At 40.0% G+C, this 26,657-nt stretch overlaps 1 protein-coding gene across 3 annotated transcripts in view; it reads left to right on the forward strand.

The window, feature by feature from the left end:
• Positions 1–5,312: 5,312 nt before the first annotated feature.
• Positions 5,313–26,657, forward strand: part of LAMP2 (lysosomal associated membrane protein 2) — a gene marked incomplete at its 3' end in the record, with an annotated part of 44,373 nt that continues 23,028 nt past the window's right edge. For all 3 annotated transcript variants that reach the window (XM_079764699.1, XM_079764698.1, XM_079764700.1), the window contains exons 1-6: positions 5,313–5,391; positions 15,884–16,002; positions 17,707–17,920; positions 23,899–24,057; positions 25,227–25,414; positions 26,232–26,354. In XM_079764699.1, the coding sequence (XP_079620825.1) occupies positions 5,328–5,391; positions 15,884–16,002; positions 17,707–17,920; positions 23,899–24,057; positions 25,227–25,414; positions 26,232–26,354 (867 nt within the window). In that variant the 5' untranslated portion in view covers positions 5,313–5,327. The remainder of the gene's footprint in view (positions 5,392–15,883; positions 16,003–17,706; positions 17,921–23,898; positions 24,058–25,226; positions 25,415–26,231; positions 26,355–26,657) is intronic.

The following is a 26,657-nucleotide window of genomic DNA, read 5'->3' on the forward strand; positions in this document are numbered from 1 at the left end:
CGCCCACGTGATGACCTCACCTAGTTATTGCTTTTTAAAAAATATATTATATTGATTTTTTACAGAGAGGAAGGGAGAGGGATAGAGAGCTAGAAACATCGATGAGAGAGAAACATCGACCAGCCGCCTCCTGCACACCCTCCACCGGGGATGTGCCCGCAACCAATGTACATGCCCTTGACCGGAATAGAACCTGGGACCCTTCAGTCCGCAGACCGATGCTCTATCCACTGAGCCAAACCGGTTTCGGCTAGTTATTGCTTTTCAAATTTTCTTTTTCTTTTTATTATTTATTTATTTTTAAAATAGATTTTTATTGATTTCAGAGAGGAAGGGAGAGGGAGAGAGAGATAGAAACATCAGTGATGAGAGAGAATCATTAATCAGCTGCCTCCTGCACGCCCCACACCCACAGCCCAGACATGTGCCCTGACTGGGAATCAAACCATGATCTCCTGGTTCATAGGTTGACACTCAACCACTGAGCCATGCAGGTCAGGCAACAGTTATAACTTTGAGGAGTGGGACTGTGGTCCAAGGGAGGGGAAAGGGTATTTCCTTTAGATTTTATATCTTTTAAAATTATTTCAATCTTTTTAAATTTTTAAATTTTTTACTGATTTCAGAGAGGAAGGGAGAGGGAAAGAAAGATTGAAACATCAGCTACCTCCTGCACGGGGTGTGGGATGGGGAAATGGTGGGGGGACCCCAGGCATGTGCCCTGACCAGGAACCAAACCGTGGCCTCCTGGTTTATAAGTCGATGTTCAACCACTGAACCACATCAGCTAGGGAAAATTATTTCAATTTTTAATTATTTGTATCCATTAATTTAAAAATCATTATTACAAACACAGTCCAATTGCTGTAAAAATTTAAATACAGCAGAAGTTAATAAAAGTCCCTTCTCTCCCACCTCTTAATCCCATCCCTAGAGGACAGTTAACCACAGATATGAGTTTGGGGCCTGGTTTACTCGGTGTGGTTTCCAGAACAGCAGCATCAGGATCATCTGAGAAATTGCTAGAAATGCAGATTCTCATGCCCCACCCCAGATTTGCTCAAACTCCATAGCGGAGCCTAGTAATCTGTATTTTAAAAAGCCCCTTGGTAATTTGGGTGCATGCTCAAAGTTGAGAACCATTTCATTTTAGCAGGTTAGACTAGATCTTTGGTGGTGGTGTTGGGGGGAAGGGGGATTTGAGAAGAATCCTCCTGGGGAAAACTAATAATTCAAAATGACATGTCCCCATTCACCCAGCGAGCTCTTGGTCAAGGGTTGGCAGCCCCTTGAGCTCACTGTGACCTCTACATTGGGGTTGAGTGATAACCGTACTGCCACAGTTTGAAGGCATTATCTAGAAAAAGGGAACATGTTAGATGGAGAACCAGGCCGACATGGCTCAGTGGATGAATGTTGACCTATGAACCAGGAAGTCACAGTTCAATTCCCGGTCAGAGCACATGCCCGGGTTGTGGGCTATATCCCCAGTGTGGGGTGTGCAGGAGGCAGCTGATCAATGAATCTCTCTTATCACTGATGTTCCTCTTTCTTTCTCTGTCTCCCCTCATCTCTGAAATCAATAAAAAAGGAGAAAGGTAAAAGGAGTATAGAAGAAACTAAACAAGGATGAGTCAAGAAAGGAAATATGGCAGAGAGAGAATGAAGATAAAAAAGTCTTAAGATGGCAAGTAGATGACACCAACAACTTAGGGCCACTCATTCATTGAGTTAATTCATATTTATCATTTTAAAATGATAAATCTCTATATCTTTGTTAATTTCCTTCCCCTGACTCACACATTTCATTGTCTATGAAACTGAGAGTCCTTATGACATTGATTAAGTTTAGCTTGAAATCATAGCTCTAGAAATCATATGTCTCTCTCTGTATATGTATATATACCCCTCAGAAATCTATCCTCCCTCCTGACCCCAAATCATTAACCCAGGAGGCAGCAAAAGATAGAACTCAGTCCTGACTAATGGTGTCAAGGTTTGGACCTCTGGCAGGCTAAAGATAACATCTTGACCTAAGTTATGTTTCAGCTCCAGGCCCTCAGGTGGAATGATCCCTGGCTATTTTCCAAATAAACCAGACAGGAGGACACAGGAACAGACCTCAGAACTATCCTCAAGACCAGAAGAAATGATTTATTACCTTTACCTCACCTCTGACCAATCAGCACCCAGTACAACCCCAAACCCCTAACACACAAGTGTCTTGTGATTTTTGCCCTTTATTACCTGTAACCTACATGCCATCAGGCAGTTGCGGGTATTGAACATCAGCTTCCCATTCTCCTGGGTGTTGTCATCTATAATAATAAAAGGGTAATATGCAAATCGACTGAGCGGCTGAACAGTGGAACGACCATCCAGACGACCTTCCGGACGAAGCCAGGGCTGTGAGAACTGAGGCAGCCGGGGCTGCAAGGGTGGCTGGGGCTGTGAGGGCGGCCAGGGCTGTGAAGGCCTACTCTTGGATGAATTTCATGCATCGGGACTCTAGTTTATAATAAAATAACTAAGATTTCTCCATTGTAATTTTCAGTATTTAGTGTTTGGCTCTGCTAATGCTGGGTGGACAGACTTTCTGTTCCTCTGACCTATACATTTCATTGTCTATCATTTACCAAATGTGATAAGTTCATTATTTCTTACACCATTCAGTGTCTTGACATTTAGGAAGTGTTTGCTAGTGATCCCTGCTCCCTGGCCAAAGAATCATGAGCTCTCAAAGGGTTCCAAAGACTCTTAATCTAACTGGGCATGTGTGTGTGCATGTGTGTGTTTGCTGAGGAATTTCGCCCACTGGGGAGGTGTGAGGTATGGTAGGAGAGGAAGTGCACATGAAAGCACTCTGGATGCAGCACTATCAACAATCTAGTCAACACATATGAAGCTCAGATTGGAAGGGATCTTCTAGAGTTCCTGAAACATCGACCCTAGTCCCACAGGCTTGACTGTACCGCAGAAGAGCCTGGGGAAAGCTCCTTCAACTGGGCTGGGGTAATGAAAGACAGTGCATACAAAAGTAAGTAGTTTTCAGTGCTGGCCTGTGTGACTCAGTTGGTTGAACATCGACCCATGACCAGGAGGTCATGGTTCAGTTCCCTGTCAGGGCTCATACCTGTGTTGTGGGGTCAATCCCCAGTAGGGGGCATGCAGGAGGCAGCCGATCAATGATTCTCACTCATCATTGATGTTTCTCTCCCCTCTCCCGTCCTCACTGAAATCACTAAAAACAATTTTTTTTTTAAAAAAAGTAAGTAGTTTTCACAAGGTTTGAGATGGGGGGAACATTAAACAACTCTAAGTATAGAAGCTGAGACCAAACAAAGCTTTAAGTATTTTTAGCCTATTTTCTTTTTTACAAAATACCCATCACTTACCTATGACTTCCAAAACATTGTTCTGTCTCATGAACATACCTGTCCCAGTCAAGGAATCAGCATTTGTTTTGTCAGAGGAAAAGGTTGCAATGGTGGATTTAGTATAAAAGGCTGATCTATCTTACTGTGTTCCATTTTTTAATTTGATGACATCTGCAAGAGGTTAAGGGCAACAATTTATTAAACCAGATCTTTGACTCATTGAGGCACTTTGCTTCCTTATCCTATATAATAAAAGGCTAATATGCAAATTGTCCCCTCGACCGGGAGTTTGACCAGGGGGCAGGACTGGCTGGCCAACTGCCTGAGGCCCCTCCCCCAGCCGGCCCCGCCCCCAGTCCCCCCCCCCCCCCATCAGGGGCTGGGTGGCCGGCCAACTTCCCACGTCCTGTCCCCCTGGCTGACCCTGCCCGATTGCCCCAATCCAGTCCAGCCAGCCGGCCGGACCCCACCTGTGCACAAATTCATGCACCGGGCCTCTAGTATTTTATTTTATTTTTATTTATTTATTTATTTTATTTAAAAATATGGAACGCTTCTCGAATTTGCGTGTCATCCTTGCGCAGGGGCCATGCTAATCTTCTCTGTATCGTTCCAATTTTAGTATATGTGCTGCCGAAGCGAGCACGGGCCTCTAGTATTTTAAATAAAAGAGCATTTACTCTTACAGATTCCTGGAATTAGAAAGCTGGAGCCACTTAGAGATAATCTCTGACCCATTAATATTGCCTTGGGGAGTTTTGAGAAAAATACAATGCCCAGGCCCCACTCTATACCAACTGAATTTGAATCTCAAAGGACAGGACCAAGGGGCACCTCTGGTTTTAAAGCCCCACAAGTGATTCCAACAGGATTGAGAAACAGCTCTTAGTAAAATATATATATAATAAATAAATAAACAAAACACAAAAACAAACAAACAAAAAAGACAGGACCTACTATTTCAGAATCTCTGAGGGAATAAAGTACAGGAATCTGTATGTTATTAAAAATACCCAGATGATTCTTTTGGAAACTTACATTTGAGAAGCAGTACTTTATTTCAATTGGAAATTTTTATAGCTTTTGAATGCTTTCATTTGTTGAATATTGTAGGTTTCAACTGTTCAATTGTTAAATATACCAAATAGTATGTTTAGTATGAATTCATTAAAGGATATTTACATGTATATATGCATAGGAAAAGCAACTGGAAGGATGATGGATGGATATAGATAGATAAACACTGTCTCTGGGTAGTAGGTGTATGGATGATCTTTGTTTCCCGCCCCCCCTTTCTATTTTATTTCTATCTCATTTTCTCTCTCTATTTAAAGAAGAGTCTTCCTCTTTCTGAGTTGAATTTCCCTTTCTGAAAAACAGGGTGTTGTAACTTAGTGAACTTCAAGACCAGGTCCTGTTCTGGCGGTCAGTGACTTCATACTACCCACTAGCTCACTTGCCTATTTTAATAGCATGAACTGCATAGGTAACAACAGTGTTTGGAGAATCATCGTATATGATTCTTGTATGTATTATGTTGTGATGCCTAGCAACCGTTTTTACTCCAGCAAAATTATTCTCTTGTTCAAGGAATAGGAACTGAAATAATCTCTACCATCTACACCACCCGAAAGTTCATCCTTTCTCTTTCGCCTCAGATAAGGCCGTCCGCGCACATCTCTTAAGAACGTAAGAATGACCGTGAACCAAAAAGCCAGGGCGTGGTCGTTCCGCCCACCCGCCCTACATCACTACCCTTTTCGCGGCTTTGAAGCGCAGAGATTGGCTGAAGGCAAGAAAAAGCCCCGCCCCTAGTCTTATGACCAGCGCTGAAGCTCCCAGTCCCGGCTTTTACCGCGCTGTGGTCGGTGGTCAGCAACAGTCTTCCTCCGCTTCCCCGAGCCTTTTCCGTGGTGTTGCTGCTCTCGCTGCTGCCTGCTCTTCCGGATCATGGTGTGCTTCCGCCTTTCTCCGGTGCCGGGCTCGGGGTTCGTTCTGCTCTGCCTCATTCTGGGTGAGTTGTTGGGCCCTCCTGCTTAGTACCCGCCCCGCCTGGGCCCGGGGCGCCCAGTTCAAAGGCCACAACTTGCCGAACTGGTCTCGGGGGTGGGGGTTGAGAGGCTGAACAGCTGACACTGGGCGGTGGCGCTTGCCTCAGGTGACAAGCTATGACCTAGACGAGACCCGACGGGAGGGATGGCGAAGGAAGAAGGGCCAGTGAGAGTACGAAAGGGCAAGTAATCAGGGTGGGCTGGATGCCAAGAGAGTAGGTAGGAAAGAGCGAGGAGTGAAGCGGATGGGGTAGGAAGAGTCATTTGGGGAAAATACGAAGGAATGAGCTTAGGAAGTCGATACGTGCTGATTCTAGGGTGGCAGAGACTATTAGGAAAGCCCTGGCTTCCTAGGACCTGGGAAGAGTTTTGAAGATGGTGGAAAAGTAAGGGGCGAGAGAGAAAATTGGGGAAGGAAAAGACTGCCTGCGTGAAGAACTTGAGGGAAGTGGGGCAGATATGACAGTTGACTCTGAGGGACAGTGAGAGGGTTGGGGGCTTTGGTGGAAGGGTGACTAAAGAGATGAGGAATGATTCTGGATTTGACTTTGGTAGTTGGATTTCTGAGAGGGAAGGGACCTAAGGTGGCTGGGCAATTTCCAGGCAAGAAAACTCGGGCTCAACCTTTGGAGAGTAAAGGGATGAGTGGGAACTTCGATAAGGAGTGAATATCTGACTTGGAGGTGTTGAAGGTGTCAGTTTTCTACTAGTTTTGCTACTTTTCCAAGCCCCTAAATCCTCAAATGTTTCAATTGGAAGGACCTTCCAGATCCAAGGTTTTGAGAGTGTATGCTTCTTTGCTTTCAGAAGCTCGTTTTCTTCTTCCGTATCATACAACTGGTCTATTACTTGGTTTTCGGAGGAGGAAAAGGTGGAGGAGGGTAGGTAACTTGCTAAGGACTGGGTTGTTATCACTCATTATGTGGGTTCTGGAAAACTCCAGTGAACACTGTGAGAGGATGAGAGTGAAAAAAGGCAAATCTTATCATCTCAGAATGGCTGGGTGAATGTTGGCTGATTGTGTCCCCTCCCCCCCCCATAAGCAGTCAGTTTAATGCCTGAAAGGTGAACTTTGACTAAAATGTCTCTTCCTGACCTGCTTCATCCTGTTTGTTGCTACCCACTGACTCTTGCTGTTTGTGACCTAATTAAAAAAGAAACAAAAAACTGAAGGGACAGATCAGATGGGAGCGGAGAGGAAATCGATATATTAGGGGCCTGAGAAGACAGTGAGGAGTAAACATCTTATAATTCACACTTCAGGAGAATAAAATCAGCCCCCTAGAACAGTGGATTCTCAATCAGGGGATATTGGCAATATCTGGAGACATTTTTGGTTGTCACAGCTGGGAAGTGCTTTTAGCATCTAATGGTTAGAGGCCAGGCATGCTTCTAAATAACCTACAATGCACAAGACAGCTCCCCCTCCCCAAACAAAGAATTATCTACCTCAAAATGTCAGTAGTACCAAAGCTGAGAAATCTTGTTCCACATCCATAGCATTGAAAGGATTCTTGATTATCTGATGTAGTGATTCTCAAGGATCTTTGCTGGGAGTCTGTCAGATCAAAACTATTTACAGAAAAATACTAAGATATTATTTGTAATTTTCACTCTCATCCTCTCACCAGTGTTCAGTGGAGTTTTCCAGAAGCCACATAATGAGTGATGACATCACCCTGATGGCTCTGATATGTTTTACTTCTCAGTTTTAAATTCTATGGCAAATGCCTATAGATATAACTCACATAAAAGCTCTTTGAGATCCTCGGTGGATAAGACAGTAAAGGGGGTCTTGACACTGAAACATTTGTGAATCTCTGATCTAGTCCAGCTGTCCACAAAGTGCAGGAAACTCTTCTGTAGCCTTTCTGAAAGGGGGTCGTTGAGTCTTTGCTCAAGCACAGTTTGAAGCTTTCATGCTACTGAGAACTGAGCGATCCTAAGAAAGGATTATTTACCAGAAAAGCACCTTATCAGTGACTAGAACACATCTAACCACAGCATCTGCTAACCAGTAATTCGCTGCCAATTGAATCTGCACAAATATAACACTGTTATTGTTTAGAGAAAGTGAAACTAATAAATAGTTGTCTTACTTATTGGTTTTCATGTCATTATTTTTTTTAAATGAATGCTCTTTTGTTTTCACTTTACAAAAGCAATGCTTGCTCATTGCAGAAAATAAACATGCAAAAGAAACATAAAAGAACCTATCAGCTCATCTGCTAGTTTGCCATTTATTGATTGGGACTAACTAGATTCACCCTCTGGGAAGATTTCCTAGATTGATTACCTCCACTTGCAAGTTCAAAACAGATTTGAAGGAGTAAAAGTTAATAATGTACCCAGATCAGATTTTTAAAAGGTACTTTAAACAATAAAATAAAATTTAAAAAAGGGTAAAAATAATAATAAAAGGTACCAGGATGAAGTAGAAACCATGTATTCTATACAGCTGCTTTTTCCTGACAGCTGTTGGTTCAGTGTGGCACTAACTCCTTCCATGTGGTTTTGTCTCTTGGAATTTTAGCAGGTCTTCAGTTGCTTGGTGCATTTTGCATGTTGCTTTTATATATCAAAATAGCTACCAAGAATAAGTTTTTGAAAACTCAATAAATATTTGTAAAGTATCTGTTATGGATCCTATGCTGTTCCTGGGTACTAGGAGGGTGGTGAAGGATGATCTGTTCTGAATTTATAGCCTCATTAGCATTAGTGTTTTAGCTGTGCCACTTTGTGACTTTATAACTCTATCCCAGCTTCACCAGTAACTTTACTTTTTAAAAACAGCTGCTTTAGAGGAAGTGCAGAAAAGAATTCTTCGAGTCTATCTATTGGCCTTTTCCACAGAGTTAAATATGCTGATATTTATTTGAATTGTAACTGACTAGAGCACTTTCTGGAGAAGAGCTATATAGCAACATTATAAAGAGAGTACTAAATGAAAATCCTTTCCTAGCATCATTGCCTAACTGTGTTCCCGTCATGTGACATCAGAGATTTCAGAATTTTGTGGGTTTTGATTCTTATAACTAGTGACTTCTGGTTTTTATAGGGTTGAAGCTTTTCTGGGAGGGAAAAACCTCATAGAAATACCCTGAGTGTGTGTTTCACTGGTTGGAGCCCCTCCTTTCCACAAATGTTTCTTGAATGCCTATTTTGTACCAGCCGCTATACTAGGTGAAAGGTATAGATAGTGCAAAGGGAAAGACAGATGAGGTCCCAGCTCTTGGGAAGCTTACATTTTAGTGGCAGAAGACAATCCAACATGTAAATAATAGAATTTCAGAGAGTGCTAGGCGGTGTGAAGAAAATGCAGCAGGTAATGTGGAAAAGGAATGAGTAGATGATAGGGGTGGGTAATGGAGTCAGAAGGCCTTTCATTGTTGACATTTGAGCAGAGACCTGAGTGTTGGAAGATCAGCCAGGTGAGCATCTGGAGGAACAGGAGTAAATCTTGACTTTCCCAAATTCTTAGTTCATTACGCTAGCCTATTTTCCACTCTTTTTTTCCTAACAGTACCAGTGGTGTTCATTTCGGAGAGTGGAGACTATCTTATGTACAGTTATTTCCCTGTGTCTACCTAGCACAGGGCTTGGTACATATTTAACTCTCCGTAAATTTTTGTTGAGGGTACTCATTGATGGGCACTGGGGATATGATGGTGAACTAGACCAACTTGGTCTTCTTATTCCTCTTGAATCTTAAATTACGTTTTGAAAGAAGTTGTTTTTGTGTGTCTTTGAATTGAGATCATCAAGATTAATGCTAAGCAGTACAGATAATTATAAACCTATTTACTAAAGTATAATCCCATATAACAATGCTAGTATCTTACCTGTACCCCTTCATATATACCTACATAGTAGTGAAGGTTAACATGAAGAACAAGGAAGTCTGGTGAGAAGGAGATTATGGTTTTAACAAAGAACCAACTTCTCTCCTTTTGTGGGTGATCTAAAAGAGAATGTAAGCATTGAGATTTTTCTGTAGCCTAACCACATTTGGTTAAACTGATAACTTTGATTTCAAGGTTCTGCTAAAAATTATTCTAGCTATATTAGTGTGACTTGAAAGGACAGGCTATCATTGGTTATCACATCTGATAGGATTGTAGATATTCAAATATTTCATATGGGTGCAGCTTTCTTCCTCTGTATCCTTGGGTGGAATTTATGATCAAGGTTTGTTTCACAGTACTGTGTCTGACTTAAGTGATCCATTGGTGCAGGAAGGCTACTTTTCCTCATGTAGTAACAAAAGCATTCTGGTCATAATTTTGTATTACAGTGATCAGAGATCTCCTATCCAAAAGTATACTTTATGAGTACTTGTTGGTATCCTGCTATATGTTGCAAGAGAGTTCTGGAGGTCTGCCAGATACCACTCAGCAATAAGCACTTTCCACTAGTTGGATAATGTTGAATCTTATTTCCTTACCCACTCTGTGACCTTAAAAACATTAAATTATTTTGTAGCTTGCAATCATATTATTACTTTTATTTTTAAGAGATTTACCAGAAATCAAGAGTATCAGCAACTGAATGTGATGATTGTACCTATATTAGAAATTATAAGTGAGGAATTGTAAATAAGGAACAGTTAATCTGCCTTAAATCTATGAATAGAAAAGAAAGAGTAAATAGGTAGTATATGCCTATGTCCTGTTCTTTTGTTAAGACTCTGCTCAACATCATTTTGATTTGGTGAGTGTGAGGACAAGAATCTATAACTTTAATATGATGAAAATAAACATAAACCTAAAAGTTGGGAAGGGTTCCTTTAGGTGCTGTGTTTACTAGAAGGGAAGCTTGTAAGCTGGAACCTCTAACTTGCTTGGCAAAGTTCTCTTAGCTCTGAGGGTTTTATATGCTTTTGAAGAACCTATTAGAGAAATATGCACACTACAATTCTTCACAAGGTTAACTTACCCAGCGTCTCACAGCTAGTAAATTGGATGGCCTGATTTGAATTCTAGTTCTTCAATTCCAGGGATGGGGCTCTTAAGCACCTCATAATATTGCCTCTTAGATCATTGTTTGTTTTACTACCAGTATTATGTTCCCACCCACCCCATCTTCTTTACAAATGCATATTTTTCAGCTACATTGGGTCAAATAGACTTGTAAAAACGTAGCCATTTTTTTTGCAGTATCTTATGCTTTGAGAAATAACTTCTGATTTCTAAAAGAACCTATACATGATCTCTTTAAAAACAAATTAGAGAGGATATTTGAATTTGAGAAAATTGATTTTGAGGACTGCCTTTTTCTTTTCTTTGGAGAATGAACTCTCAACTCTATAATGACATACTCTAGGATATAGTCAGCTGTGGTTTTTTAATGGCATAAAGCCTTTAAACAAAAATGGTTTGGTTGGTCTAAAATCAAACACCGAAATCAGGATGGAAAATGCTGGAGATTTTTTACCAAAGTGTAAATATTTCAACTATAAACATACCTTATGAGAAAAGCATTATTCCTAGCCCGGAATTTATGTCAAAATTTGTTGAGGAAACTGACATGGGGTTTGAAGGAGCATCTAGAAAACTGACAGGTTGGGTTCATGATTTGGAAGAGCTAAAAGATTGGCCTTCCTATAATTAGATTAAGCTATATTTCAGGTCCTTATTGCAGTGTATTTGTACCTTGATATAATCAATCAGTTTTTATTGAGAATCTAATATATATTCAGCACTACTAGGAATGATAGGAGCTAGAATAAAGGTAATAGACATAGTCCCCACCACCATGACACCCATGATGGATGACATTCATATAAAAGACACACTCCTAGGGGCTGTGGCATAGATATGATCATTTGTTTAAAGGACTATATTGGAATTCAAAGGAATTGTAGAAACATTATCAAAAGAAATCTTGAATTCATATATATCATTCAGATATAGACTTTGGTATTTTTTTTATTAGTTAACAAATTACTTGTTACATGCTATAATTTACCATAGCACATCAGTTTGTTGGGAAGTGATAGTTGAAAACGGTTTTTGGAGCTTATGACAATAAGGAAGACAGGATTTGCAGACATAAAATAACTGAATAATTCAGGATAGTATGTGATATATTGAAATTTGGGGATGTCCACCGTGACTGCTCCTCCAGGGCGTTTATAATCAAGGAAATCTTTGTGGAGAAAATGGCTGCTGGAAAAATGGATAGCATATCAGTCTAGGTTCTTTAATTGTAAGCAACAGAAATAAAATCCAATTGATTTTAAGCAGAAAAGGAATTTATTAAAAAGATATCTGGGTATATGCATACCCTTTGACCCCCATACCCAATAGATGCACATACACATGGGTTTACTGATGTGTTCATTTGTAATAGAACCAAACTGGAAATTATGCAAATGCCCATCAACAGTAGCATAGATGAGTAGTAGAGTAGTCACCCAATGATAGAAAACTATACATACAGAGTGAGAATGGACAAACTGTAGTTACACACAACTGGAATGAACCTCACAAACATATTGAGTGAAAGAAGCCAGACATGAAAGAGCATAGAATGATTCTATTTATATCAAGTTGAAAAACAGGCAAAACTAATTTCTCCTGTTAGAAGTCAGGATAGTGGATAATGGTTACCCTTGGGAAGGAAATGGTAACTGGAAGGAGGAACGGAGAGAACTGTGAGAGTACTGGAATATTCTGTTTCTTGACACAGGTGGGTTCAGTTTGTGAAAAATCTTTGAGCTGTATACTTAATGTTATACATACTTTTATTTATATACTAGAGGCTCAGTGCATGAAAATTGTGCACTCAGGGGGGGTCCCTCAGCCCGGCCTGCACCCTCTTGCAGTCTGGGAGCACTCGGGGGATGTCCGACTGATGGCTTAGGCCTGCTCCCCCATAAGCATCCTTAGCACTAAGCTCGTCAGCCATGAGCCTGACTTCTGGCTGAGCAGCGCTACCCCTGTGGGAGTGCACTGACCACCAGGGGGCAGCTCCTGTGTTGAGTGTCTTCCCCCTGGTGGTCAGTGCGCCTCATAGCGACCGGTCATTCTGCCATCGGGCCAAATGTGAGAGGGCACAGGCCAGGCCGAGAAACCCCACCAGTGCACGATCAGACCTGGGGAGGAACCCGGAAGGGCTCCAGGGTGTGTCTGGCCCATCTTGCTCAGTCCCAATCTGCTGGACCCCAGCAGCCAGCTAACCTACCGGTGGAAGCGTCTGCCTCCTGGTGGTCAGTGCACATCATAGCAAGTGGTTGAGCAGCCTTAGCATATCATTAGCATATCATGCTTTCATTGGTTGAACAGCTGACCGGACGACCGAACACTTAGCATATTAGGCTTTTATTATATAGGATATATACTATATATTTCATAGAGAAAGGGAGAGGGAGAGAGAGTTAGAAATTCTGGGGGGTCAATGATGAGAGAGTATCATTGATAGGCTGTCTCCTGCATGCCCCACACTGGGGATTGAGCCCATAACCCAGGCATATGCCCTGACCAGGAATCGAACAGTGACCTCCTGGTTCAAGGGTCAATGCTCAACCACTGAGCCACACCAGCTGGTCATGCGTACTTTTCCCTTCCATATGTTATGCTGCATACTTTTCCATATGTGTGTTGCACATCAATACAATTTTCCTTTATAAAATATGCATATTAGGTAATGCAGAATTACTGGAGGTCCTGGCTACATATCCCAAAGTCTGATTCAGTATCCCAAATCATGTTCTTGAACTGCATTTCCACTGCCAAGCATTGAACTGAAGCTTGTACCACTGGCCACTGCCACTACCAGCTCTGCCTGCCTTGTTCCCTGGGAGCTTAATTCTGCTGTAGCTACTTCTACCTGAGGGAGACAGTTCCATTCCTGGCTCCTATACAAATTCTGGTGTGGATGCCTTTGTTAGGTGGAGCCTAGCACAAGATCCCATCCTTGCTGCAAGGGAGGCTTGGGAAAGCAAATATCTGACATTTTTAGCTTTTAAAGTAGGCAGTTGTAAAAGAAGAAGGAGGAGGAGGAGAGGAAGGAGAAGAAGGAGGAGGGAGACGCGGAGGAGGGGAGGAGGAGGTAGCAGTGGAGAGGGTGTTTCAAAGTGAAATCTTTCTTGAGGTGAACATTTAGGTCAGTAGAAGAAAGTAAATTTCAAATGTTAGGTACAGTGTCTAGGGGTAGAGATTGAATACAACATAGCATTTGGGTCCAGTGGAACAAGTTTAACCAGGTCAAAGGGTGTGTTCTGGGAAAATGGCTAGAAAAAAGTTGAAGGAGTAGGGTGGGAAAGATTAAGGATTAATTTGAAAGCCAGGCAGAGGAATTCAAATTTAATATGGGAATTTCAGAGCCAATAAAAGTTTGTGAACAAGAATGTGTCCTGAGAGGAAGAGGTATTCAAGGACCATTAATCCGGCAACACTTCTGGAGCAGCAGCTAGGAGGTGTCTAGTAATTTAGGGAATGGGTGGTGGATTTCGAGTAGAAATAAAAGACAAAGACTGGATTTAAGAGAGCATTTGAAGGGGGAAAAAATCAATAGGACTTAACAAAGAAAATGAAGGAGAAGGTAATTCTCCTACTTTTGAGCCTGATGTGGTACCGCCTTTCATTCAGAGCTAGAGAGGGAGAGAAGGGGGCTAGTTTGGAGGAAATAGAAGAATGAATTTTCATTTTGGAATTGTTGAGTTTGAGGTAATAGGTCTTTCAGTACTAGTAAAAGTAGTCCCTGTGCAGTTGGAGATAGAGGCCAGACAGTGAAGTAAGCTCTGCGGAAGGAATACTAGTAGCTCTCACAGGAATAGAGGGTGTGAAGGGACTAGAACAAATGTGCCAGAGCTCAGAGTGCTTCTCAGATCTCACATTTAATGTAGTGGTAAATATAATGTAGTGGAAAATTTGGACTACAAATTGTACCTTCTGCTTCGTAAAGCTTTACCTCGGCCCATATTGCTACTATTATTATTTGATGCTGTTTTCTTTCTATTACTCTAATATCTTTGAAGTGTATATAATTAATCCATATGAGGCTTCTCTTGGTTATTTCTAATAGTTTTGAATGCTTTAAATACAAGGAGAATATGTTCAAGCTAGGGACTTTAAACAAGACTGAGAGAGGCTGCATATAAAAAGCAGGCCTCCAGTTGATTAGAAAAATTATGAGTTGGAATTCTCAGCACCACTACCGGGTAGCCTTGGATCAGTGATGACAGCTCCATTCCATATTGTACTTAGAAAAGAATGGCTGTAAAACCTACTTAGGCCTCACCAGGTCTTTTCGAGCCTTAGCCAGTACATTTAGGCACTATCAGTAACCACAAGCTTTAGCACAATATTCAGGCTTGGCAAGGCAGCCTGGACTCTGGAGCCTGACGACAGGCTTTTGTGTACAGCTTGTAAGCTGTTGCTGAGGCACGCCTTCTTAGTATTCCTCTTAGGACTTTATTCTCTATAGTCTGTTACAAGTTCCTACTTGTAGATTATGCTATATTGCTCAGATATCATTAAAGGATCTGCAGCTATCTTAACAGGAAACAGCTCATCCCTTGGGCGATGTGTGAAATAGTGAAGAAAATCCTTAGATAGTTACCCATCATTGAAGCTGCTGGTGTGTTTGCTGGCATATAGTACCGTGAGTCCTCGGTCTCTCCAGGGTAATAGGTAATATCCTCCATATATTTAGCTTAGTGTAGATCTTACTCAAATTAGCAGAAAAGACTCAAGGGTTTGTCTGTCTCCCGCATAGTTTCTCTACCTAAAGAGGTAGCAGGTTGACAATGCAGGAAGTGATTTTGAGTTCGTGTCAAAGGATCTATCAGCCTTTCTAATTAATAGGATTTGTAAGTGAAACAAAAAGTGATGGACCAATATTGCATTTATAAAAAATAACTTTTTGCTTATGGATCAGATGACCTTTGCAACTCTGCTCTTTTGCTCCTATGGTAGACATGCATCGAAAGAGTTATCCCACCTCTTCACATCAGACGAAAGTAGTTTGCCTAGACATCCGCTTGTCATAGTTCATGTAGTTTCTGACAGACTTTAAGGCAACAAGACCATTGAATATCAGATCTATCATTTTTGCAGAGAGAGTTCCCTGAGTTGGTTTGAGAGAAGCAGGAGTTTAATACCCTTTCTAACCTCTCCCTTACTTCATTTATCCTAAAGGGCAAAAATCTGAACAGGCTAACTATAATTGGCTAAAACAAAGCCAGCAAGGCACAGATTAATGTCACCAACCTGTGGCATTACCTATACATCCTAGGTCAAGCAATCATTATTTTGGGAAGAAGAAATGCTAACTTTATCAATAGCATTCCACTAAAGATAAAAAGAAAAACAATGACCAAGATACCATATCTATTAAAAATACTTTGTTTCATTTTAGAGCTGGCTGAACTTCAGTGGTGGATAGAGCTTGTTCTTATATATGCTTTTGTAGTACAATTTAAAAAATCTTATTCTTTTTTCATCTTTTTAGGAGCTGTCTCGTCTTATGCATTAGAACTTAATTTGACGGATTCAAAAAATGTTACTTGCCTTTATGCAAAATGGCGGATGAATTTCACAATAGGCTATGAGACTACAAGCAAAACTAATGTAAGTATTTTTCTTTTTCTTTGAGTTTTATAGCAGGAATATAATTCTATTCTTTTTATCCTTTACATGCATTTATACAAATAAGATTTCATATGTTAACTGACTTAAATTCTGTGGGTTTTTTAAAAAACTTGTATCCTTGAATATATTCTGGTCAGTGTTGGAAGGAATATTTTAATTGGTTCTTTGAAGTGTTTTTGGAGTTCCTTAAGGGCAAATGATCTGAAGACTCTATGGTGTTCTAACTACTTCTGTAATGTTTTTAACATGTATTAACATCAAAGCTTGTCCCTTTTAAAATAGCTTGCTATTAAAAATCTCGCTTTTTGGCAGTACTTCTCAATCCCTTTGCCTTTTTATTTTCTTTTAGTTAAGGTCTTGCCTGCTTACAACCTGATTTTTAAAAAATCAACTTAAGAACAGAAATTCAGGCTAGTTTTCCTTTTCCTTTCAGACATAGTCATTTGTCCAGAAGACTGGTGTGTAGCTGAGGAATCTGAGACTGGTTTACACAGCAAATCAGGCAAAGGGCAACCTAGCCATGGGGGATGTGTAATGTAGACTGAAGTGACACATCCTGCGAAAATGCTTGTTGCTCACTACTGTCTGTTTGTTCCTTACAAACTTCTTTTTTATTTCAACTTCATCTTGTTTGTTTGTTTATATAACTACTAGAGGCCCAGTGCAAAAAATTCATGCACGGGGTGGGGGGTGTCCCTCAGCCCGGCCTGCACCCTCTCCAATCTGGGACCCCTCAGCAGTCGGACATCCCTCTCACAATCTGGGACTGCTGGCACCCAACCGCTCACCTGCCTGCCAGCCTGATTGCCCCAACTGCCCTCCCTTGCAGGCCTGATCAACGCCTAACTGCCCTCCCCTGCCGGCCCTATTGCCTGCAACTACCCTCCCCTGCAGGCTCGGTTGCCCCCAACTGCTCTCCTCTGCCAGCCTGGTCGCCCCTAACTGCCCTCCCCTGCAGGCCTGGTTGCCCCCAACTGCCTTCCCCTGTCAGCCTGGTCACCTGCAACTGCCCTCCCCGGCAGGCCCGGTCTCCCCCAACTGCCCTCCTCTGCCAGCTTGGTTGCCCCTAACTGCCCTCCCCTGCCAGCCTGATCTCGCCCCCCAACTGCCCTCCCCTGCAGGCCTGATGGCCCTCAACTGCCTTCCCCTGCTGGCCTGTTCGCCCCCAACTGCCCTCCCCTGCTGGCCATCTTGTGGTGGCCACTTTGTGATGATGTGAGGGTGTCATGTGAGGGCGCGAGGACCACCTAGGCTTTTATTAGTATAGATTAAATTTATTGTGTTTTATTGGTTAGTAACATGTAATTTTCAGGTGTACAAAATTATAATACATCATCTGTATATTGCATTGTATGCTCAACACTCAATCTACTTTCCATTACCTTATATTTGACCCCCTTTACCTATTTTGCTCTCCCTACCTCTCTTTCCCTTGTTGTCTGTATCGATGAGCTTGTTTTTGTTTGTTTTGTTAGTTTATTGCTTTTTATTTTATATTTCATATATGAGTGAAAGCTTATGGTTTTTGTCCTTTTTCATCTTAGCATAATACTCTCAAAACCTATCCATATTGTTGCAAATGGCAATATTTCATCTTTTTATGGTTGAGTAGTATTCCATTGTATGTATGTACCACATCTTCTTTATCTAATCATCCATAAATCAAACTTCTTTTTCTTTTAGAAAACTGTAACCATTTCAGACTTTGGCAATGCAACATATAATGGAAGCATCTGTGGTGATGATCAGATTGGTCCCAAAATTGAGGTGCAATTTGGATCTGTTTTTTCCTGGACTGCGTATTTTACAAAGGAGGTGTCTACTTATTTAATTGAAAGTATCTCATTTTCCTATAACACTAATGATAGCACAACATTTCCTGATGCTAAAAAGAAAGGTAACCTTAATAATTGGATTTGTGTTATGTTCTCTTGCTGTTCATTAATAATAAAAAATGTGAATAATTTAAAAATTATGCTTATGCATGTATGTCTTCCTAACTAGACTGGAAACTATGCTTTTGTATCCTTCCACACCCATGTACACCCATGTTCAACACAAAATTGCTATTTGCTATGCTTTGTACCAGATAATACCTTAATCCTTCCCAATAAGCCTGAGAAGTAGATATTTTCCCAACTTTACAGGTAAAAGGAATGAGGCTTGATGATATTAAATTACTTTCCCAAACATCACACAGGCTAGTAAGTGGGTGAGCTGTTTTTTGAACCAAAGTCTATTGAGCTACACACTTAACTATTACTATTTATTTCATTCAATGGGCACGCAATAAATGTTGAATCAGTGAACAAATCCTTTATTAATAACTATTTTAAATGTGTACAAGTTCAGTAATCTAAGAGCAGCAGAAATGATTCATCTGCAAATCTTTTTAACATTTCAATAGGATTTTGCCAAAAATAAATGATGATTAATTAAAGGTAAAATGACTGGAGTCAACATTTGCTGCTATTTTGAGACAATATCAGGTCAAAATGAACTTGGAGAAAGCATTGGCAATTAGGTCACCATTGTAACTACTAGAACTAAAATGTGTATTAAAATGTTTTGAAGGCATGGATAATGGAGATTTCCATTGTGTTAGGGATATAATTCTCTCCTTTCTTCCCCCTCTGTTGAGGTTGAGTTAACATGATGTTTGTAGTGCTTAGCATTTCTCACCAGTATTATTTCATTCTGACCCCAGAAATAGATACAGAGACCTCAGTTGCCTAGACCTGGAGATAAATGACTCATTTGGATATATGGATATCAAAAGATCATATTTTAAGGACCCAGAAGTGAATGTGGTCATATAAAATGGGAGTTATCGCAGACTGAGATTTGGAAATCAAATCCTAGTTTTCTTTTTTACTAATCTCTTAGTTTGAGGGGATAATTAAAGCAAATTTGTTATGAGATATTGTATATATTTAGTTTTGTGCCCTACATTGTATTTCAGAGCTAGTATAAGATTTGCCCCTCACTTTCAAGGAGCTTAAACACTAATTGGAGAGACAAAGTGAAATTATTTTTTCAAGTTATATGGGAAAATTAGAAAGCATTGAGATCTGTGTGAAGTTGTTTGTGCTTGGGAGGCTGGAGGGCTCATAAACCTTTTAGGTCACCACTGTAACTACCAGATAATGTGAGAGAAGCTCTAGACCCCCTCTCTCAAAATATAGAGTGACTTTTGCATATTGTACATACTCCCTGAGCCCATCTGTGCATGCCTGCAGTTAAGAGGCCAGATTTAAAGTGTTCTCATAAGGGGTCCTGATTAAGAAAGCACAGAGAAAGGAGAGGTCAGTGTGTGTTGAAGTGAAAAGTAGGACCTGAGCTGAAACTCTGATAGTGTAGAATTAGAGTAAGCAGGGAATTTTGAGCAGAGTATTTCCAGCAGGGGGAAGCATAGTGTGTGCAGCAGTAATTGGAGAGCTGCCTGATTAAAATAGAGGCTGTGTGTGTAGCAGCAAGAAAATCAAGTTGGCTAGGTGGCAGTGGGTCTAAATTATAGGGAGCCTTGGAAGCCAAGGAAAGGCATTTAGCTTGATGGGGTAGGCACTGGGGAACCATTTTAGGTTTTTACCAGGAGAGTGATATAACAAAAGCCGGGACTACTAGTTTATAAAGAATGTTCTGCAGGATTAATTTGGAAGTGAGGAGACTGTATGCAGAGAAGCCAGCTTCAAAGGCTATTATAGTAATTAAGGTATGATGTGATGAGTGCCTGGACCAAATGGGTGGCAAGAAAAGGAGGCGGGGTTTAATCTGACAGATTTGATGGGAAAACTTTGGACTCTAAAAGTTAACACCTATTTCACCCAGCTTTTATTTTAAATAAGGAGAATGCAGATTTTTTTTATTACTAGTATCTGTGTAGTATTTGAAACTATTTGGAATTTAAAAGGGCTTCCTTAAATGGACTGTTGATGGTTTTTGAAATAATTTTGTGTTTTCTTTTTAGACTTCTGATAATTGAAGTGACTTGGAAATTGCTGTTCTCTTTAAAAATTTTTTTTCTTGATTAAAATACAGAAAAGTACCAAGAATAATATAACAAGCCCACGTGTACCCATTATCCAGAATTAGTAAATGCCATTGTTTTTCACATTTATCTTATCTTTTAATTTTATTTTTAAATATATATTTTTCTTTTTTTCCTTTTTTTTATTGTTTAAAGTATTACATATAGTAGTACATATATCTCCTTTTTTTCCCCCATTGACCTTCCCATTGATTTCAGAGAGGAAGGGAGAGGGAAAGAGAGATAGAAACATCAATGATGAGAGAGAATCATTGATCGGCTGCCTCCTGCACACCCCACACTGGGGATCGAGCCCACAACACAGGCATGTGCCCTGACCAGGAATTGAATTGTGACTGCCTGGTTCATAGGTTGACGCTCATCCACTGAGCCACGCTGGCTGGGCTAAAGAAATAAAATCTTACAAATACACTTGAGGTTTCCTTTGTACCCACTCTCTACAGCAGCAGTTCTCAACCTGTGACCCGCTAGCAGGGTCGCCTAAGACCATCGGAAAACACAGATATTTACATTACGATTCATTAACAGTAGCAAAATTACAGTTATGAAGTAGCAACAAAAATAATTTTATAGCTGGGGGTCACCACAACATGAGGAACTGTATTAAAGGGTCGCGGCATTAGAAAGGTTGAGAACCACTGCTCTAGAGCCATTTTCCTCTCTGCCTCCTGAGAGGTAACCACTCTCATGAATTTGGAGTATAGCCTTCCTGTCTATTTGTTCATTCTTGACTAATACACATGTCAATATATATGTTCATAAACAATACATAGTTTTAAAATGATACTTTTATAGTATAATTCAATATTTCTGCAACTTGTTTTTTCATTCATTTGTGTGTTTTTAAAAATTTCTTTATTGATTAAGGCATTACATATGTGTCCTTATCCCCCCATTTCCCCCCACCCCCCCCACTCATGCTCTCACCCCCTGTTGTCTGTGTCCATTGGTTAGGCTTGTATTCATTTGTTTTTTGAGGTCTAAATACAGTGAGTTCATGTAGCTGTTCACTTTAAGGGTAAAAATTTTGGAGAAAAATGTTCTAGTTTATTGGTAAAAAAAATTTTTTTTTGGCCATTAGAGGGCGCCAAGGCAGCATTAACTGGCTGCCTAGCTATATGATGAGAGACACAGAAAGCAGCCTATATTATGGACCTTGAATAGTACCTTCCTCCCTTACTGCTTCTCCAAAAGAAACTAAGCCTTTTGGGTGGATAAGTGTGATCACAGTCTTTTGAAGTTTTATTATAGGAAGTATAATAAATACTATGTACAGAATGGCTATAACTTACTGCTTTCACATTCTGAAGACTTCATGAAATGAAATAGTCTTTGAATTCTATCCAAGAAGAGGTTCCAAAAATTCATATAGTTACTATAACTTATTTTGCGATAGTAGCACAAAAATAAGGATTTACTATAAAATCCCTGATCAGTGCATCACTCTTCCATTTTAGTCACTGTCCTGTTGATTCTACCTTAGATATATGTTTTCAGCCTTGCCTCTTTGCCCTCTTCCTCTCACCATCTTAGTTTAGGCATCCCCCTCCTTGCTTTTAAAAACATTTCTTTATTGATTAAGGTATTACATATGTGTCCTTATCTCCCCCCATTACCCCCGACCCCCCCACTCATGCCCTCACCCCCCTGTTGTCTGTGTCCATTGGTTAGGCTTATATGCATGCATACAAGTCCTTTGGTTGATCTCTCCTCCTTACCTCCACCCTCCCCTACCTTCCCTCTGAGGTTTGACGGTCTGATCGATGCTTCTCTGACTCTGGATCTGTTTTTTTTCATCAGTTTATGTTGTTCATTATATTCCATAAATGAGTGAGATCATGTGATATTTATCTTTATCTGACTGGCTTATTTCACTTAGCATAATACTCTCCAGTTCCATCCATGCTGTTGCAAATGGTAAGAATTTCTTCTTTTTTACCGCAGCGTAGTATTCCATTGTGTAGATGTACCACAGTTTTTCAATCCATTCATCTACTGATGGGCACTTAAGCTGTTTCCAAATCTTAGCTATGGTGAATTGTGCCACTCTGAACATACGGGTGCATATATCCTTTCTGATTGGTGTTTCTAGTTTCTTGGGATATATTCCTAGAAGTGGGATCACTGGGTCAAATGGGAGTTCCATTTTCAGTTTTTTGAGGAAACTCCATACTGTTCTCCACAGTGGCTGTACCAGTCTGCATTCCCACCAGCAGTGCACGAGGGTTCCTTTTTCTCCGCATCCTCACCAGCACTTGTCGTTTGTTGATTTGTTTATGATAGCCATTCTGACAGGTGTGAGATGGTACCGCATTGTCATTTTGATTTGCATCTCTCGGATGATTAGTGACTTTGAGCATGTTTTCATATGTCTCTTGGCCTTCCTTCTGTCCTCTTTCGAAAAGTATCTATTTAGGTCATTTGCCCAGCTTTTGATTGGGTCGTTTATCTTCCTTTTGTTAAGTTGTATGAGTTCCCTGTAAATGTTGGAGATTAAACCCTTATCGGTGATAACATTGGCAAATATGTTCTCCCATGCAGTGCGCTTTCTTGTTGTTTTATTGATGGTTTCTGTTGCTGTGCAGAAGCTTTTTATTTTGATGTAGTTCCATTTGTTTATTTTCGCTTTAGTTTCCATTGCCCTAGGAGCAGTATCAGTGAAGAAATTGCTTCGGCATATGTCTGAGATTTTGCTGCCTGTGGATTCCTCTAGTATTTTTATGGTTTCCCATCTTATGTTTAAGTCCTTTATCCATTTTAAGTTTATTTTTGTGTATGGTGTAATTTGATGGTTTAGTTTCATTTTTTTGCATGTATCTGTCCAATTTTCCCAACACCATTTATTGAAGAGAATGTCTTGACTCCATTGTATGTTCATGCCTCCTTTGTCAAATATTAATTGAGCATAGTGGTTTGGGTCAATTTCTGAGTTCTCTATTCTATTCCATTAATCTATATGTCTGTTCTTGTGCCAGTACAAGGCTGTTTTGAGAACAGTGGCTTTGTAATACAGCTTGATATCTGGTATTGAGATCCCACCTACATTGTTCTTTCTTGAGATTGCTGCAGGTATTCAGGGTCTTTTTTTTATTTATTCCAGATGAATTTTTGGAAAGTTCATTCTTGGTCTGTGAAATATGCCATTGGTATTTTAATGGGGAGTGCATTGAATCTATAGATTGCTTTGGGTAGTATGGACATTTTGATGATGTTGAATCCATGAACACAGTATGTTCTTCCATCTGTTTAATTCTTCCTCTATCTCTTTTTTCACTGTCCAATCCATGAACACAGTATGTTCTTCCATCTGTTTAATTCTTCCTCTATCTCTTTTTTCACTGTCCTATAGTTTTTCACGTACCCCTCCTTGCTTTTTCCTTGACCATGTCATCAGCCTTCTAAGTGGTTTCCCTCTTAAATTACTTCCCCTAACATTTTTCTCCCCTGCCTATCCTCTATACTTTTGCTATTTCCTTCAAAATAAATTATACATGTGTTATGTGTTAGTTATTTCCAGCTTTAAAAACTGGAACTGACCTCCCATTGCTAAAAAATAAAGCCCCACTAACATGTCCTTAAATCAGATGAGATACTTCAGATTGTGACCACCTGTAGCTTGTCTTCCCTTCCTAGCCCCCATTTCTCTAACACCCTGTGTTTAAGCCATAGCCAATGTGTTGTTCCCTGAAGATGCCATGTTCTTGGTCACTTTGGAGATGGGGTGGGGCAGGCAGAAGAGAAGAAAGTGTAATGTATATTTATATTATCACTTTTTTTCCTACCTTCCTGAAAACAGCTATTGTTAATCTTCTTTTTTTTTTTAACAGAAAATTTTACTGTTCATGAACCTGTGGCAGTCAGAATTCCATTGGATGAGATCTTTAGATGCAATAGTATATTGACTTTAGGGAAGAAAGATGTTGTCCAGCACTATTGGGATGTTCATGTACAAGCTTTTGTCCAAAATGGCACAGTGAGCACAAAAGGTGACTACTTAAAGTATATGTTTCTGTACTTGGGTCCTAAATTAAGATGAGTATACCAGGTAGCTTTGTTGAAGTTGTTACCTGCAAGCAAGCATATACTAAGATTTATTCATAGTTTACACTGGACTGTAAAATTTTTATAAATAATAACAATTCTTATGGAATTTGTTATTTTAAATTTATAATGTACCTCTTGTGGAATGGTATTTTTAAAATATTTTTTTTCTTGATTTCAGAGAGGGAGAGAGAGATAGAAGCATCAATGATGAGAGAGACTCACTAATCGGCTGCCTTCTGCACACCCCCCACTGGGGATCGAGCCTGCAACCCGGGCATGTCCCCTGACTAGGAATCGAACCATGACTTCCTATTTCATAGGTTGATGTTCAACCATTGAGCCATGCCGGCCAGGCTGGAATGGTATATTAAAATGCTTTATTCATAGTGTTTTCAGCCACTACAATCTAGTCTTTGTTTGATCAAATCCTCAAATAGTATTTGATCCTCAGCTCTTTCGATTTTGACGATGCAAGTCCAAAGCATAGAAATTATATGTCTGAGTTCTAATCTTGAATTTTATAAATTGGTTTTATATTTTTCATATAACTTTATGGAAATGTAACACTTTCTCATTCATCACTTCTGGGAAACTACCAACACTTCCTAAAAAGAGGTTGAAATGCCTATGATTTGCTATAGGGGTAACAAAAAGAAAAAGTTCATTTGTATTTAAATCCTTCAATAATTTGTAAACTTTCTTCTGGTAAACACTATCCTTCTTTATAGTGGTTGTATATGGGAGAGAAGGGGGCAGGCCTACATTGGAGCAAAATGTTTTCAAACTTAAATCTCTGATTTTCACATAAGAGGCAGTGAAGTTTTTGGGAATAAAGGGACTTAAGGGTCTGAAATGATGGATGTGCAGCCGGCCATGTTTGAGTAGATAAAACATTTGTGTGTCGAGCCTGTCTGCGGTGTCATAACTCTCAGAGATTGTCTGCATATGAAGCAGCAGTTTGAGAAACCTGACTCATTTATTTTAAAATATCAATCAAGCTATTCCCTCCCCTTCTTTTGGACTTCTATTATGATAAATAGTTTGCTCTTCCTAGGCCTTATGAGTTAAGAAAAAGTCTACTTTAGTTTATTTTGTCCTTTGTTTGTTTTAGAGTTTCTGTGTGATAAAGATAAAACTTCAACCACTGTCGTGCCCATTGCTCCCACAACTTTACCATCTCCTACTACAACACCTGCTCAAAAGGAAAAACCAGAGATTGGATCCTATTCAGTTAATAATACTAATGGTACTTGTCTTCTGGCTACCATGGGGCTGCAGCTGAACATGACTCAAGATAAGGTATAGTTGTCTATAGACATCACTCAAGATAATGTACGGTTGTTTATTTTTATGGTTACATTCTATTTGCATCTCCTTTCAAATAGTGTGTCCTACATTCAGCTCAAGAGTAGTGTTACCGGAATGACGGCATTTTAAATGGAGATTTGATGTTGACTCTGAGTTTTGATGAGTTTGGAGTTATTATAACCATGAAGAGTTAATGTCGCTCTCGAGGTGTTATATCAGGCAGTGGGAAACCTAGCAGTTTAAAGGACTCTGGGTTTACATTCCATTTGCCATCAGTAGATCAGGCAATATCAGAGTTGATCATTATTTCAGTCAGTTTAAATATAACTCCTTCACACTTTTATTGAAAACATGCACTATAGGTTGATGTATGGGAGCAGTGTAGCTATCTATTTCTCCTGCTATTTGATGACTGGAATCATACAGATATGTCCACATACAGCATGGCACTTCTAGTTGCAGTGTTCCACTGAGCCTACAGAGGGTGTACCAACAAACAAATCCCATTTCCAGAGACCCATGACTTAAACAAGCCAGATAGCTCTTGCTCCATAAATTATGTGTATTTTCATTTGGCTCCTTACTAAGGAAGCTTCCCTCTTGTTTTTCTTTCTTTTTTTTTAAGTCATCTGAGTTACAGCTTGAGGGCCTGTGCCAGCTTTGTTTTAAAGTAAGACATCATAAACTTAAGTATCCAGACAAAAGGATTTTCTTATTCTCCACTAAAATTGGTCTTATTAGATTATAAGGTTTTGTTGTATACATTTCTGGCTTATCTGTACCTTCCTCCCCACTTCTTCCCTTAAAGGTTGTTACAGTTATTAACATCAAACCCAATACAACTGACTTCACTGGCAGCTGCCATTCTCAAACTGCTCTACTTAGGCTGAACGGCAGCAACATTAACTATCTTGACTTTGTCTTTGCTGTGGTGAGTAATAGATTTTTCTAAACTTAGACTTATTCTCTCAGAAAGACATCTGAAAGTATAAATAGGTGTGTGTGTGTGTGTGTGTGTGTGTGTGTGTGTGTGTGTGTGTGTTGGGGAGATATTTAGCTCTATTTTCCATTTCAACACTACTTAATTATAGAGTGTAGTCCATTGATTCCTGTCAATCCCCCAGGGTCACCTCAATGGTCTGTGGCTGGACTCTTACATTAATGTTCACCAATTGTGGCTATTCTGCATTTATATAGATCTTAGGGTAGGAGCATGAATTAACCCACATCCAAA

This window comes from Cnephaeus nilssonii (genome assembly GCF_951640355.1).
Source record: "Cnephaeus nilssonii genome assembly, chromosome: X".
NCBI classification, from domain to species: Eukaryota; Metazoa; Chordata; class Mammalia; order Chiroptera; family Vespertilionidae; genus Cnephaeus; species Cnephaeus nilssonii.